This window comes from Colossoma macropomum, unplaced genomic scaffold (genome assembly GCF_904425465.1).
Source record: "Colossoma macropomum unplaced genomic scaffold, Colossoma_macropomum, whole genome shotgun sequence".
Classification (NCBI taxonomy): domain Eukaryota; kingdom Metazoa; phylum Chordata; class Actinopteri; order Characiformes; family Serrasalmidae; genus Colossoma; species Colossoma macropomum.
Window position 1 is genome coordinate 21,754,935 of NW_023494807.1, and position 16,892 is coordinate 21,771,826.

General features: G+C 37.8%; 2 protein-coding genes across 2 annotated transcripts in view; both read left to right on the forward strand.

The window, feature by feature from the left end:
- LOC118797519 (polymeric immunoglobulin receptor-like) overlaps positions 1 to 7,818 on the forward strand; it is a 50,302-nt gene extending 42,484 nt beyond the window's left edge. The window contains exons 18-23 of the mRNA XM_036556889.1: positions 1,321 to 1,363; positions 4,431 to 4,531; positions 5,249 to 5,301; positions 6,936 to 7,007; positions 7,216 to 7,275; positions 7,424 to 7,818. Of these exons, the coding sequence (XP_036412782.1) occupies positions 1,321 to 1,363; positions 4,431 to 4,531; positions 5,249 to 5,301; positions 6,936 to 7,007; positions 7,216 to 7,272 (326 nt within the window). The 3' untranslated portion in view covers positions 7,273 to 7,275; positions 7,424 to 7,818. The remainder of the gene's footprint in view (positions 1 to 1,320; positions 1,364 to 4,430; positions 4,532 to 5,248; positions 5,302 to 6,935; positions 7,008 to 7,215; positions 7,276 to 7,423) is intronic.
- Positions 7,819 to 9,594: 1,776 nt separating this feature from the next.
- Positions 9,595 to 15,062, forward strand: LOC118797468 (CMRF35-like molecule 5). Its single transcript, XM_036556840.1, has 4 exons — positions 9,595 to 9,885; positions 10,231 to 10,539; positions 13,570 to 13,612; positions 14,883 to 15,062. Exons 1-4 carry the CDS (start codon positions 9,861 to 9,863, stop codon positions 14,914 to 14,916), a joined length of 411 nt encoding a protein of 136 aa, XP_036412733.1. The 5' UTR covers positions 9,595 to 9,860; the 3' UTR covers positions 14,917 to 15,062.
- The last annotated feature ends 1,830 nt before the right edge of the window (positions 15,063 to 16,892 follow it).

Genomic DNA, 16,892 nt, shown 5'->3' on the forward strand with positions numbered 1-16,892 from the left:
TTATTTTGCATGTAGGCTGACTATGAGCTTAACAAAAGCAGGCTCTTCCTTTTATCAGCAATCTGATTGGTCAATGCTCATCTCATTTGCATAAAGTTCATCAGAGTGCAGAAACAACAGGGTGTATGATGTGTGCATGTATATATTGTTGTCTCTCACCACAATCTAGCACATTATGATACGTTCTGTTTTAATCTAAATGACCCAAACAATTTCAATGACAGAAAGGGCCAGATTTATAAAACTAGGCAGTAACAGCAAAAAGTACAGCACAGTAAACAGGAGCTATTCATTTTTTAATAATTTAATTAAAAAGTAAATTAATGTGTTAATTTTACTATGGCAAGCCATTTCAGCTTCTAATTCCTTTTTTTTTTATCTCAAGAATTGTGAAAATTAAATTTATACTTGTAAATATTTAATTCTTGATATCAGTAAATGTAAAAATTGCTAGTAAAAATTCAGTTTTTACCTCTAAAAAATGATTTTAAAATGTATGAACTGAATTTCTTTGTAAAATCTGTTGTAAATTGAAATTGTTGAGTGATTAGTTCTGGATCACAAATGTCACCTTAACTCACCCACAGGTTTCTGATGGAGCTCTGTCACTCCAGAGAACTCCACAACCCCAAAGCTGGGGGGCTTTATACCCCTCTAGCCAATGCTGGGCTTGGCACAAATAGTGTATCTGCTCTTTGCAGTGCCTTTTATAAATATGGCCTATAGTATCTAGCATGATGTCACAATATATGCTGCCTAAATGCTGCTAAAAATGCACCCCCAACCTTCCGGTGCCCCTAGAGCTTATTTATGCTGGCATGAGCTTATGCTGTATGTATTTGAGTCTATGAAGCGCGGAAGCCCCCTCCCCCGCCGGCACTACTGCATGTGTGTGTGTGTGTGTGTGTGTGTGTGTGTGTGTGTGTGTGTGTGTGTGTGTGTGTGTGTCTGATAAGCTGCCACCACAATGCAAATTTTCACTAGCATCCCTATTGGACCTGGTCGTCTTTTCACATTATATGTTAGTCTCTGGCAGCACAGCAAAAGCAGCAATAGGTTACATGAGCGGCCCCTCCCTCAGGTCTTCTCCAGCTATCAGTATATTGTGATTGAGAATGAACTATAAATGATTTGAACTGGTAGTGAACATTTATTAGGGAAGAGTGGGCTGGGGGAGTTCCTACAACTGGTCTATTGATGCCCCTGGTCATTATATCTAGTACCGCTGTCATTACACCTAATGGATGAAAATAGAGTTCACTCTTACATTAATCAAATCAAGTAGTGCAAATAATTAACATATCTGCTTTGTCCTTCTAGGTTCTGCAATTGTTACTGCAAATACAGAATCAGCAACAGATTTGTGAGTAGTGCACTTCTGCAAGTGGTGTTAGTCTTTAATCAGGGATGGGAAGCAGCTAAGTAGCACACTACTTTTTGTAGCTAACTACAATTTTTTGTGTAGCTATAGTGATAAATTTCGCTACAGGCTTCAGTCAATCTGCGCAAAATGTGAACCACAGAACGCAGTCGTTAACTGGGCTAGTGGTGATTGTGCAATCTTGACTGACCCGCGGACAGTTCAAGCAAACAGTTACAAACACCCCTTACTAGTAAGCTTAGCTCAGGTGTCAGCAACCAAAATATTAAGAAGAGCCATTTTGTCCTTTGAACAAAAATCAAACCACCTTGGGAGCCACAAACCTATGTCCGTTTTGCCATCTTGGCTGTAAGTATGTCTCAGTATGTGCTAATGTTCTAGTATAGGCTAAAAATATAATATAAACACAGACTAACTTTGCTCTATTTTAAGTTTTAACTCAGCCGTAGCCACTTCTCTCGGATCTCTGGAAAGTTTTCCACAAGTTACTTGTAAAATGTCTCTCCCTCAGTTATGCGTTAACGCCAGTGTTTAAGGCCATTTATTGAGAAAACTGTGTTAGACCTGTGTGTTATAACAATTTTAAGGCAAAGGAGGATTATGTTACTTTACCTAAAAATCTAGTTCTGCTGTGGAGCCACAACAGCTCTGCAGCAGTGGAGAGATTATTCAGCTGTGCAGGCTTGATTATCACCCCAAACAGAGTCTGGGTCACTGATGAGAATTTTGAGGCTGAATTGTTGCTGAAATTTAACAAAAGACTCTGAATGTCATGTCTGTACGGTACAGAGCCCCTAAGGGGCCATGGTTAAAAACAAAAAAAGTTAATCACATTGCGTTCCCTCGCAGATGTTTTGCATTAAGATGCAAACGGTTTGCAATCGCTTGCAAAAGCTGTGCTTTGCTTAAGCTCAGAGATGGTGCTGCTCATTGAATTTACATTGATCTTGGATTGAAATATAAGGACAGTGTCGCTTCTCAAATTGTTCTCTGCTCACTAATAGCATAATCATGTTTGATTTTGAGAAGTGACACTGTCTTTATATTTCAATCCAAGATCAACATAAAATTCAATGAGTTGCTCCATGTCTGAGCTTAAGCAAAGCACATCTTTTGCAAACCATTTGCATCGTAACGCAAAACATTTGCGAGGGAATGCAAAACATTTGCGAGGGAATGCATTTTATTTGCAAGGGAATGCAAAACATTTGCGAGGGAATGCCATGTCTAACTTAACCACAGCTAAGTTAGGGGCTCCGTATGTCTGTACAGATCTTGCTGAAATGTTTAAATTGGAGTTTTATTTCAACAGTTGACAATGCTTTGCACAAAATTGTTTGGTTGTATATGGTTATTTGTGTTGTTTTTGATGGGAAAAACCTAGAATGATTGACTTTGCCTTTAGTCTAAATTTTTATTGGATATCACACCTTTGGTTGTGTAAGTTTGATTGTTGGTTACACTTAAACTTACTTTTTGTAATCTTTGTATATTTGCAGCTTTTCAATTGTACGTTTCTTTCTGGCACATGATTAAATGCAGTGTCTTCTTAACATTTTAGGTTTAGGCTTGTTTGGTGTGTCAGGTGGAGATACACAAACATTGACAATCACGCTTTAAAAGTAGCTAAAAAAGTAGCCACTAGTTTTCAAAGAGTAGCTAAAAAGTAGCCACTACTTTTTCTGGAAAAGTAGCTAAATTGTAGCTAGCTACAAATTTTTCAGTAGCTATCCCACCCCTGTCTTTAATTAGAGATTCATTATCACACCCCATTATCATAACCCCGCCCCCTCTTTACATGGGTATGTTCTGAAATACTGATGAATGGATTTTTTTATTCTGCTGAAATGGTGCTTTCATTAGTCAACAGCATGTGTATTCTGAGGTCCTGATTTACTAAGATCCCAAATAAGTAGTACTAATTTGCATGTGCAGCGCAGTTCATTGTGTGAACAGTTAGTGTTCATTTTGCAGGTGACTTATAAATGATAATTGTGCACATAACAACAAGGAGGTGGTGAAAACACTATGTACATGAAGCTTTTGAATGTGCAAGCTGTGGCAAGGTTGGATCTCAGAGTGCTAGCTGAAGTATAAGTTTGACAGATATATAGCAAAAAAACAGAGTCAGAGAGTGATAAAGTGAAAAAACAAAAAAGCAAACAATGACGTTGGTAAATAAAAACATTTGTGGAGTGACAAGATCAGAACTATTTAGTTGCGGGATGAGGTTAAGTAAATAACCCTGTAAGCTACATGCTGGAAGCACAATCATGCCACAAGCTACATGCAGCTAGAAATATGTATGAAATACACCCGTTTGTCCTTTGCAACTGTTTTGTTTCCTGGTGATGCACCAATGATTGCTATGCCATCAGTAACAGCGAACAGAGTACAGAGCTAAAGTATTAATCTAATATAAAATAAATCAGAACACATTTTAAGCTGCACTATGTAAAATGTGGGTATATGGAGACACTGTCTGGTGAAATATGTAATTACATGCAACATGCAGAGTAACATTTTGTAACATTGGATGTAATGAAACTAAAAATGGGTCGTCACTGGCTCTTCTAGCAGGACAGTGTTCTGAAACGTATGTCCAGGTCAACACAAAAATCATTTAATAAACCTGTGTGGTGAGTTAAAGACGAGAGTGCACAAGAGAGGACCAAGGACCCTGGACGATATGGAGAGATTCTGTAGAGGAATGGTTTCAAATTCCCCGCTCTGTGTTCTCCAACCTTATAAGATGTTAGAGGAGAAGACTAAGTGTTGTTTTATTGGCAAAAGCAGATTGTACAAATTATGAAATGCAGGAGTGCCAAGGTTAGATTTTTTTTTTTCCATTTTTGGTGTGAGATTAGGCTAATTATCCCTAAATTATTACCAAATAAGAAAGTAAGTTGCAAATCTTACATTGGAGATTAGTGATTGTATAATAATGCAAAATTCAAGAATCAGGATGTGTCTCCTTCTGGTTCAGTGAGTACAGCAAATGTTAGCAATGCTAACTTACTCACACAATATGTGTCTTCATTCACTGCAGGAATGGAGAGATCCTGTTGGTCTGGGTTCTACTGGCTGTAGTTCTAGGACTGCTGCTGATTCTGGTCAGCATTATAATCTATGTATTGAGAAAAAAGTTCAGTAAGTAGTCTTATTTACTTGAAGGGATTTTAAATGTGTTTTTAAATGTGTTTTTGAAATTCTTCTATTGAAACCTCTTGGACAATAAAAAAGGCTCAGCTTTTGGAACATACAGTATACAGAAACCAGACAGCACAGTCATACAGTTAAAGAGCTTAGATAATCACAGTTAAAGTGCCCATATCATGGAAAACGGACTTTTCCTTGCTTTTTTTAAATAAAAGATTGATGTATGTAAATATTTTTAGAGTTTTAAAACATACTGTTCACTTCCCAGTCCATATATGGAATCTATGCCACAAATTCAGCCTGTTTTGAATTCACTGGTTTTGTGATGTCACAAAAACCAGCACTTTTACATATATCCACCTGTTCAACCGTCAGCAGATTAGCCCTGCGCTTTCACACTGAAGTTATAAGGAGTCTTTCGGCCCAGTTGAATGAGGCACAATACAGGGCAGCCAGTCAGATGGCAGAGATCATTTACATAACAGTCTTAAAGGAACGGTGACAAAAACAGCCTGTATAATTCTAAGGGATAAAGTGAGGTTGTAAAATGGTCATGTAAAACTGAATTATGACTGTTTTTGGTACATAAAACCACACAAAATGTTACAATTGGCCCTCAGGGGAAAATATGAAAAGTAAGCAAAATGTAAAATATGGGCCTTTTAGTAAATAAGTTTATCAACTCTCTCTTATCAATCTCTCTAACAGATAGAAATAAGACGGAGACCAGAGAGAGGAGCAATAACACTGCAGTTCAGACGGTTAGTATTGTGGTTAATGGGAGACATAATGCTGTCTGGTTTAGTATTGCTTTTAGTGTTGACTGTTGTTCTACTGTGATGGCATCGTGCACACTTAAAAATAAAGATGTTAAAAGATTTCTTTGTGATGCCATAGAAGAACCATTTTTGTTTCCCTTTAATGGATAGTTCTTTAGAGAGCTATTTTTGTAAATGTTTTGTAAGAGTGAGAAGAACATTTATAAAATGTAAAGCCTCCACATAATATAACCCCTTAAAATCCCAGGCTCGCGACATACTAAGGCTTATTATTCAGTAACTACATGGACTACAATGCAAACTACCAGAGTTATTCTTGGGTTATAGAAGTGTGTAATAAAACTTTGAGCATGCCACCCTGGCCATTTAAAGGGTTAAAGGTTCCAGGATGAACCGTTAAATTGGTAGAGAACCTTTTCATTACGTGAAGGTTCTTTCAGTCTTTAAAGTTCCAGGGAAACAAAGTGTGAGATTTGTGTGATACTAATAACACTCAATTTTAAACATCCAGCAAAGTATAAATGAAATAAATAAGATAAATGTAATGAAACATGACTTAAACGTCACTTATCAGATCTATCTGAGAACTGTTTGGGCCTAATACTCTGATGAACACACTTGTCTGACAGCCCTCAGTTCAGCACAAGTGATGAGAAATGAGTGAAACAGGCTTGACATGTGCAGGTAGTATTGTGTCCACTGTGTCCACAGCTCACTGAAAACATTATCCAGCTTTTATATTGTAACATCTTAAAGAAAGGTGAGGCTCTTATTCACTTTACTGTTGGATGTGTGTCCAGGGAAGACTGGTATGGCCAAGTGAATGAACAAACAGACAACAGGCAGACAGGTGAGCTAGCCTGATAGCTTAGTTATGCTTGCTAGGTTAGTTTTCGCTTGGTTGTTCGCTTTTTCTCACTAAGACCATCAGTTAACAGTTTTGTTAAAGCTGTGTGTGCGGGACAAACCACATCAGTCTTGTTATTGGTGAGGAGGCTACTTATGTACAAGTGACCCAAGATTAACACTTGAATTTTGGCAAAAACACATTGCCCATTGAGTGGGCATTGGAAAGTTATTCACAGAACATATGTTGTACATGTATATTATTACATTATTTTTAAATGGTGAGCTCACAAAAGCAAAATTAACCTACTTAGAAAGAAAACATGGATTAGGTTCCCTGGGTCTTGAAAAGTTTTGTTCACACTGACAAATCTCGTTTTTTCGTAGTGTTTTTTTCAGTGGTGTCACACAAAGAGCCCTTTGTGGCACCTTTTTTTTCAGGAGTATATTTGTAGTTTTGAAAAGTTTTGAAAAAAAAGTTCATTTGTGTGTAGAAAAATGAGTATGACACTTTTAATCAATGCAGTATTTTAGAACTTTATAGCCATCTAGTATTGGGCTTAAAATGAAAAATTACTTTTGTGTGTGTGTGTGTGTGTGTGTGTGTGTGTGTGTGTGTGTGTGTGTTAAAAGCCCTCTACAGCTATAGCGACATACAGTACTGTGATTAAAACAAAGAAAAGGATAGGATTCTCTACACTCATTTGTATATAATAACCTTAGCATTCAGCTATTATTATTGACTTACTCTGAGTGAATTATGTCCACAGCCTTCATCTGCACTGGATCAGGAAAATGGTGTGATCTACAGCTCTGTAGTTACAGCTACCAAAAACAACACTGTAAGTAAACTTCTAAAAATACAGTAACAGTTCATTGTTTTAACCATGACAGTTTAAGTTGGTATAAAGCTGCAAGCGGTTGAGAAATGTTTAGTTTATATAGAAGTTCCTCAGCCTTAGTGAGCATTTAGTTTAGCTGGAGAAAGAGCACTCAGGGTGGTTGGAATCAAAGATCCTTCTTTATTTCTAAAGCTGTTTCATTTTCCAGCTCTCTCCAGCAGGTGGAGATGATGGGGTGATCTACAACTCTGTGGTCTGCAATTAAGAGGTGAGAGTCTCAGACTGAGGTAGTGAGTTTATTGAATTGCAAAACTGATTTGATGTAACTCTTTATTCAAGAAGAAATGATCAAGTTGTTTACTTGTTTTTTCTATTTCAGCAAGTTACTTCATTTCTCTGTTCTGTCTTGTATGCAGGTGTAAGCAGATGAATTTCTGGACAAAATACCTGAGCAGAGAGGACACTGTAATACAAGTGACCTGATAAATGGATATAGACTGTAGATTATGTGGCATGTTCATGTTCTCTTTTCCTTAGTCATATTATTTATGCCATTTGAATCCACAACATTTAATGGCTTGAATTAGAGCTGCTAATAAATGTTCTTCTAGCTTAAAGCTGTAAGTGTTGGTGGTTTGGAGACCTCTCTGGTGGAAATGTGTAATTGCACACAATGTACAGGAGAACATTTTGTAAGGTTCCTTGTGCTTCAGGTCAGTTCTCTGAGTGGATGAATCTGAAGATTGTGAGTGTGTTAAGTGTATTCAAAAGAATTCAGTCAAAACTTATCTGCTTTGAAAATTCAAAGTTCACTAGCTTTTTATTGCAAATGAATAACAAATGGTGTTAGAAATGCAGGCATAGTCACTTGTCCATATAGACAGTGATTTAAATTCTATCATAAAAATGTATAAATAAAAGTTGTGTTAACATCAAACATTAGACGTGACCCTTAAGTTATGAAGAAATTGAGATTTCAATGGAATTCCCTTTCCATGTGCTCAGCCTCCTGCTGTCCTGATTGTGAACTACATCAGTCATAGCAAACCTCTGGTTTAAGCTGCTTTTATCTTTATAGATGCCCTTTAAAAATATTGGCAAATTATGAGCAAAAATGTCTGCAAACTAATGTCTTTGTTGTATATTAGCTTGACTTTGCAGAAATAATACACAGTATATTAAAAGAAATTCCACTCCAAAAATCTTTCCCTCTCTTATCTCTTACTTTTTCCTCTTTTCTCTCTCTTATCTCTTTCCTACTTTCTACTCTCTTTCTACTTTCTACTTTTCTCTCTATTTCCCTTTCTCTCCCTCCTCCCCTCTCTCTCCCTCAAACACAAATCTCTCTCAACAGTGTCCAAATACATCTTCTTACTGATTGGCACAACAACTTTAATGCTTGAAAGTGAGTCTATTGCAGGTAATGCATGCTGCTGGTATAAACATTTAAAATGCAAGAATGCTGAAGGGCTAAGGGGATATAAACAAGAAAGCACTGAAAGTGCGCAGCTTGTTAAATTTAAAGAGAAAAGGCTACATACCTGGATTGCTTGCAGAAATGTTTGTACCATGTTTTGTGCCAGAGTTAATCCCATAAGGCCTCACTCTTGGTGTAAAATCATAGAAATTTACTGTAGAATTACAAGTGAGACCCATGAAGCATTGCAGTTCATAATAAAAATACAGTAAAATCGCTTCATAGTACGCTACTGTAATTTAGGACTAAAATTACTGCTGTTGTTAACAGTGTAGTCAAAAGCAATGGATGCACTAGAGCAGCGGTGTCAAACTCAACGTGTAAAAGGGCCATATTAGAAAATCTCAACAATTCTGTGGGCCAGAGGAAAAAAAATGTTTAACATATTATTTGGATAGTCCACTGTAGATGCTTTGTAGATACATAATTTACGTTCAATTAAATATCTTCTAAATTGTCCATAATTAAATGAAAACTATTTTAAAATTTAAATGTCCCCAGGAGCTCATTTAAACCTGCTTTTCTGATTGAACTAGATGCCTGGCATCACTAATACTTGGCTCAATTTCTGAGCAGCTGAGCCAATGTTAAGTGTTTATATTGGTTGAAATGCAGCGTGTTTGGTGGTATGACTGGTATGGAATTGTGTGGAACTGAGGTGTAACCACTGTTCCATAGACTGTTGTCGTGGTAGGTGAGTCGAAGCATGTTACATTGCAGTGCATGCTGGGAACTGTAGTGCAGCACATTGTGAAATGGACTAATATTAATAGAAAATTAAAATACTTTTGCAGGCAAGATAAGATTGTGTGGCGGGCCTGATCTGGCCCGTGGGCCTTGTGTTTGACACATGGGCTCTAGAGTGAGGGGGCAGTGGCTGAGTCAGATTGTGTATGATGGCCTGAGTCTTCAGGTCGTCAGTTACTCAGTCAGTCTCTCATCAGTTCATCTCTTATGATGTCAGTCCATAAAGTAAGACATGCTCTCTATCATGGTTTTGTGGGCTGATGGTAAATTTAGCTAACAGGAACTGGCTCTGCTGCTATAGTCACAGTGCCACCAACACAACAGACACAGAGGAAGCAAGAAAAGCTTCCATCTTATTCGACGTAAGAATGAGTCTAACATGGACTGCCTTTTGATGTTCATTTTCTTTATTCACAATAAGTCAACTTTTATGAGCAAAATAAACAATTTATACATCAACTAATAGACAGCAAAGTCTTAAACTGATGTACTGACCCTTAAGAATCTTTAATGCAACTAGTGAAAATAAGATAGTAATATTTGCAGAAAGTGACGTTTGGTCTGATGTCTCTATAGGCATTGAGAGCAGGAGGTGGTCAGAAAGGCAGTTATCTCTTCAAACTGGAGGAATGATCACCATCTCGTGTCATTATGGTATGAAATATATACAACATAAGAAATACTGGTGTTATGATGCTAAAACAGCATTTAACTACTGCACAATTCAGGCTTATGAAAATACTACAAAAGAGAGTAACAGTGACTGATTACCCAGCTCAGAGTCTCTTTACTGTGACTATGAGAGATCTGCAGAGTGGAGACACTGGAATGTACTGGTGTGCTGTGGAGATCGGAGGGATAACTGAGCTAGATGATAAAGAAGACAATATATCAGTGAAATCAGGTGTTAGATTATAAATCTGCATTACTGAATGTTTGTGTCTCTTTGAATATATTGCATCCTGCCATCATTACAGAATTGTCTGTCTTTGTGTCCAGTTCCTGATCTATCTGTGGTGGAGAGCAGTGTGAGTGGTCAGGAAGGGGGCTATGTCAGTGTCCAGTGTCCCTACAGTGCTGGATATCAGAATGAACAGAAGCAGTGGTGCAGATTTAAATACCAGAGGTGCTACACAGTGGGGAGGACTGACACATCCCAGAATTCAGCAGTGCAGATCAGGGATGATGGGAGAAGATCCTTCAGTGTGGAGATGAGTGGACTGCAGAAGAGTGATGCTGGCTGGTACTGGTGTTATATTGGAGATCTACAGATTCCTGTTCATCTCAGTGTCAGTGATGCTCCTCCAGGTAAGACCACAAACACTGGTATTTGATTTCTTGAACTGAATAAGTGAACACAGTTGTAATGTAATGCTTAACATATCAAGAAATAGTAAAGTGTTAGTCAGGAAATGGGCCTGCTCCAGTAAACACAGGCAAGCAATCTTTAAATGTATAAAATGTAAATGTATAAATGTTAATGTAAATGTAGAAGTGCTAAAGAGCATTTATAGCTTTGAATACTCACTGATGTTTCCAGTTACTTGTTCTAAATATAGAGTTAGATTTCAGCCAAGTCAAAACAAGACACTTGCTTGGGAGGGGGCGTGTTTTCTGGTTTACTTAGTTTGTATTAACATTTTTCTTCATATTTGGAGAAAATGCACAAACAATGATCATCAGAGGTTAAATTCACTTAAGTTCTGTACAAAAATATTTTCCAGGCTTCTATTTGTTCTGCCACTGTGTAACACAAATAAAACTACAAGAAAACAACCCACAGTTTATTCACTGTCTCTTTTTTAGGCTCAGATAAAGATGCATATTTAATTGCTTTTTGAAACTAACTGTAATTGAGAAATAAGGAGTTTATCTTGTACCCTGCCATAATGCAGCCACGTTTGTCATTGGAGTTCTGGGAAATTGAGTTCATCAATGAGTCAGAGCCAGAGGGATGCGTGACATTTAAGGTTCATTGACATTGCCAGATATACTGAACAAAAATGTAAACCCAACCTGTGATTGATTACTGACCATGCCAGTGGGGCCTGTGTCCAGGGGACTCGGGGGCCTCAAACCACAAAGCCTGAGATGGCCAAAAGAGGGAACAGTCCACTGCAGAGACAATAAATACATAAACAAATGGCTCTTGATTGTGTGACTAAATAAATGAAATCCTGCCACTATAACTAAAGAGCCCATATCATACATTATTCTTACATTTGATTTTTCACCTGAAGTTCACTTATCATGGTTGTGGTTTTCTGCACCAAAAACAATCATTCATTTTTACATGTTCATTTTTCAACCTCTTTATCCCTTACAATCAAACAGGCTGGTTTTATTACTGTGCCTTAAAGATGAGCTCTCTTCTGATTGGTTGTCCTATATTGCGCCTCATTCAAAAAGACATCCAGGCTTAAACACTTCAGTGTGAATTCGTGCAGCTAAGCTGCTGTAGGTGGAGGCTGTTTTACAGCTTAGTTTTCATACATGGACTGTGTGGACTGGACAGTGACTATTTTGAAACTTTAGCAATATTTATAATAATGCTACACCAAGCTTCTTCATTTCAAACAACTAAGGAAAGTTTGTTTCCACAGTATGGGCTATTTAAAATATTAAAAGGCCCCCAACACCAAAAATGTACAGAACTCTAGCTGTGCAGAAAATTGTAGGCTATTGCACATAATTTCAGAATGAACGACTGTGTTTCTCCCAGTGCTGTTCAAAGTGCACGTAAACAAACATGCCTCATCAGATCATGAGCCGTGACTTTCTACTGGAAAGATTTTACTGAAACAGGCTGGGTCATGAAACAGAATTTCTCACATTAGTATCTGGTGTGACCACCATGCGCATGTAGCAGTGAAATTCATTTCTAGGAAAAAATATCCTGGATTTTTTTTTATCAAACTGTTGCAAATGGGAGCAAAACCAAAAGTGTTACACTTATATTTTTGTTGAGTATAGATGACATTTTGGTTCTGTTTGCATGCATTTTAAGCAAAGTTAAAATGTCTGCACAATGTTTATTTAAAAATGCATGTTTGAGATATTCTGTGCATATAAAGTACAAAACATGGTTGAATAAATGTGTATTGACAGAATTTATTGTGTTACATTACTTTTTACAATTATGTAAAATTACAGAAGATGCTGTATTTTACTTACTGCTTATTACTGTAAGTGTACAGCAGAATCAGTGATCCAGGTGACTGGAGTCACAGTATACAGTTCTTGTTTTACTGTTAATTTATTTTACTTATTTACTGTTAATATAATAAAGTAAATTACTGTGAAAGTAATGAAACAAGTATCCGGTAATTTACTGCAATCCACTAACATTTGGGCAGAAGAAAAGGGCTCAGCATACAACGTAAGCTTAGAGGAAAATACTTCACGGCAGAAACTGTCGAATGAAGACATTGTGATCAAATTTATTAATAACTGTGTGAAATCACTACTCTATGAGAATGTCATTACCAGCGTCATCTCTAGAGGTTTACAGATGGGGGGGCTAAGCCTGTACTAGAAGGGTATGGGTGCATGTTCCCTCAGGAGAATTTTTTTAAAAAGGTCCCAAAATATCTGTTTATTATGGACCTTTAGAGTAGCAACAGCCAGAACATGTATAAACATAGCTATTTGGTCAAATTGGCACACAGTAGATCTGCGTCTTTGTAGTTTGTAAGTAGTATGACTAACACTATCCACTCACAACAGGCACAGATCAAGCAAAGGTACTGAAGTCAAGCGAATTAGATAAGGTGCAATGTCCTCAATATATTACTGAAATACAAAGATTATAGATCAGTTTAGTCTCAGCTGGTGCAATCAGAAATAGTTTCGCTCTGTAGGTATGTTTAATAAGCTGACTGGCCTTTGATGGAGCTGCCACCTCTTAATTTCCATCCACAGGTTGAGGAATTGAGGGATATAAAATTGTGTTATGTCAATACTATATGATCTTTTCACTGACATTAACTTTCTGTAAACAATATATGGCAAATATATGTCTGTCGCTTGTTCACACTCTCACTGTGAAGTGAAGTTAAACGAGTTGGCTTGTCAGCAGGCTAGCTAGTGTTAGTGATTAGCTTACAGCCTTCAAGGTCTGATATGATTGACCAGGTCATCTTTTCATGTTATCTTACTCAATCGCTGGGAGCACAGCAACAGCAGCACTGGGTTACAGCAGCAGCGGCTCCTCCCCCAGGTCACATCCTACTATGAGTATATTGTGAATTAGAATGAAATATAAATGAATTGAATTAACAATGTACATGTACTTGGGAAGGTATAATGCATATAATTAACATATTTGCTTTGTCCTAGGTTCTGCAATTGTTACTACAGATACAGAATCAGCAACAGATCTGTGAGTAGTCTTTAATTAGAGATTCATTTCCACACTTCATTATCAAGGCCCCCCGCCTTCGCTTCTTGCAGAAGAACAACTGAGAATGTAAATAGCATCACAGGAAATAATGAGAGAGAGCAAGATAAGTATACTGCCAAAAGTATTCACTCACCCATCCAAATCATTGAATTCACACGGTACTTGTCTGACTGCATTGTGCCAAGTGTAAAGTTTGGTGGAGGGGGGATTATGGTGTGGGGCTGTATTTCAGGAGTTGGGCTCGGCCCCTTAGTTCCAGTGAAAGGAACTCCTAATGCTTCAGCAGACCAAGAGATTTTGGACAATTTCATGCTCCCAACTTTGTGGGAACAGTTTGGGGATGGCCCCTTCCTGTTCCAACATGACTGCACACCAGTGCACAAAGCAAGGTCCATAAAGACATGGATGAGCAAGTTTGGTGTGGAAGAACTTGACTGGCCTGCACAGAATCCTGACCTCAACCCGATAGAACACCTTTGGGATGAATTAGAATAGAGATTGTGAGCCAGGCCTTCTCGTCCAACATCAGTGTCTGACCTCACAAATGCGCTTCTGGAAGAATGGTCGAAAATTCCCATAAACACTCCTAAACCTTGTGGAAAGCCTTCCCAGAAGAGTTGAAGCTGTTGTAGCTGCAAAGGGTGGGCCGACATCATATTAAACCCTATGCATTAAGAATGGGATGTCGCTCAAGTTCATATGCGTGTGAAGGCAGACGAGCGAATACTTTTGGCAATATAGTGTAGTGCAATGCTGATGAACTGAATTTTTATTTATTCTGCTGAAATGATGATTTTATTAGTCAACAGCATGTGCACTCTGAGGCCCTGATTTACTAAGACCCCAAATATGTAGTATTAATTTGCATGTGCAGTACATTGTGTGAATGATTAGTGTGCATTTTTGGGTGATTTAAAAATAATTGTGCGGATGACAACAAAAAGGTGGAGAAAACACTATGTAAATGAGGTATTTGCATGTGCAAACTGTGACAAGGTTAGATCTCAAAGAGTGCTAGCTGAAGTATGACTTTATAAAAGACGTTATGATGATTACAGGTAGAAGCTACAAAATACAGATGAAAGAACAAGACAAGGGTAGAGGCTGGACAGGGTGGAGTCAGAATCTGTCATTATGGTCCCTGATATGAAACAGTATGAACTGAAGTCTGACACCTCTGTTTGTGCTTTTATATGCACTGATATATACAGTGATATGTGATTTAGTGCTGCTTTGTTTCATGTTGCAGAGAGCCAGTGGAGTTCTGTATTGCACGCAACTGAATAATTCCACACATGCTGTGATCCTGGACATGTCAAGAGCTGGTGTTGAGGGCAGAGAGAGATATTCAGCAGCAACCTCGGTGTTTGTTCATTTATAATGGTTTGCTTGCAGTAATGGGTACTGATTAGTAAACAGCAGTGCAGTGTGTGTGTGTGTGTGTGTGTGTGTGTGTGTGTGTGTGTGTGTGTATATATATATATATATATATATATATATATATATATATATATATATATATATATATATATATAATATAAATAATATATCTATCAGGGGTCCAGGAGGGTTCCAGCACAGTTTTGTAGTTCCCCTATAAGCCCTACTAAACACCAAGAGTAACAGACAAGATGAAGTTCAGGAGTGTTTGAGCAGGGAAATCAAACTGTGCTGGACACCAGCCCTCCAGGACCAGAGTTGTGCACCCCTGATATCCATCTCATGTGATGTCTGTATAACAGGGATGGGTAATTCCACTCATTTCCTTTTTCAATGTTTGTTTTGTTGTTCTTTTTTCATTGCTTGTTGTTAACTGCTTATGTCTGTATTGCTTTTTTAATATGGATGTCCTTGATTCTTGTGTGTTTGAGCATGTTATGGCTTTGGCGTAGAGTAATTATTATATATTTTTATATATTAATAAACAAAAACAACCCCACTAATTTTCTTTTTGTTCACTGAGTCTTGTGACTATTTGCCTGTGTGTATGTAATAAGCAGCAGGATAAAGAGGAAGGAAAAGTAGTTCCTATCCTGTATGTTTATAGCCTTATACTAAAAAAAAGCCTAGTATCGATATTGTCATCAGAGGATTGATTTTCAAAAAGAAATATCAGGATCAGAAGTATAGATATTTTAGTACTGATCTGCCCATCCCTCCTGTATGACTGCTCTGTCATTTGCCTGGAAGAATCAAAATACAGCTCTGTTTCTGAAAAAGCTGGGACGCAGTGCAGAATGTAAGTAAAAATAGAATGCAGTGACGTGCAAATCATGTAAACTATATATTTTAACAACATATCAGTTGTTTTTGAAAAATACATGCTTAATTTAAATTTGATGCCAACAACACGTTCCAAAAAAGTTGAGACGGGGCAACAAAAGGCTGGTAAAGTTGTGTGATGCTAAAAACACACCTGGTGGTTAATTGGCAACAGGTCAGTAACACGATTGGTTCTAAAAGAGCATCCCAGAGAGGCTGAGTCTTTCAGAAATAAAGACGAAGAGGGGTTCACCACTCTGTGAAAGACTGCACAATTCCAAATTCAAGAATAACGTTTCTCAACATAAAATAGCAAAGAACTTTTGCTCTTCATCATTTACAGTACATAATAACATTAAAATATTCAGAGAAACCAGAGAAATCTCTGAATGCAAGGGACAAGGCCAAAAACCAGTATTTGCTGGTCATGATCTTCGGGCCCCCAGACAGCACTGCATTAAAAACAGACATGATTCTGTAGAGGAAATCACAGCATGGATTCAGAAACACTTCTGAAAACCACTGTCTGTGAAAACAGTTTGTCACTGCATCCACAAATGCAAGTTAAAACTCTAAAAACGCAAAGAAGAAACCATATATAAACAGTATCCAGGAATGCTGCCACCTTCTCTGGGCGTCATTTAGAGCTCATTTAAAATGGACTGAAGTGAAGTGGAAAAGTGTCCTGTGGTCCGACAAATCAACATTTGAAATTCTTTTAGGAAATCATGGACACTGTGTCCTCGGGCTAAAGACCACTCAGCTTGTTATCAGTGCACAGTTCAAAAGCCAGTATTCATGATGGTATAGGGGGGCATTAGTGCACATGGCATGGGTGATGTGTACATCTGTGAAGGCACCATTAATGCTGAATGATATATACATGTTTTGGCAACATATGCTGCCATCCAGCCTTGCTTATTTCAGCAAGACAATGTCAAACCACACTCTGCATGTATTACAGCAGCATTGTTCCATAGTAAAAGAATCCTGGTGC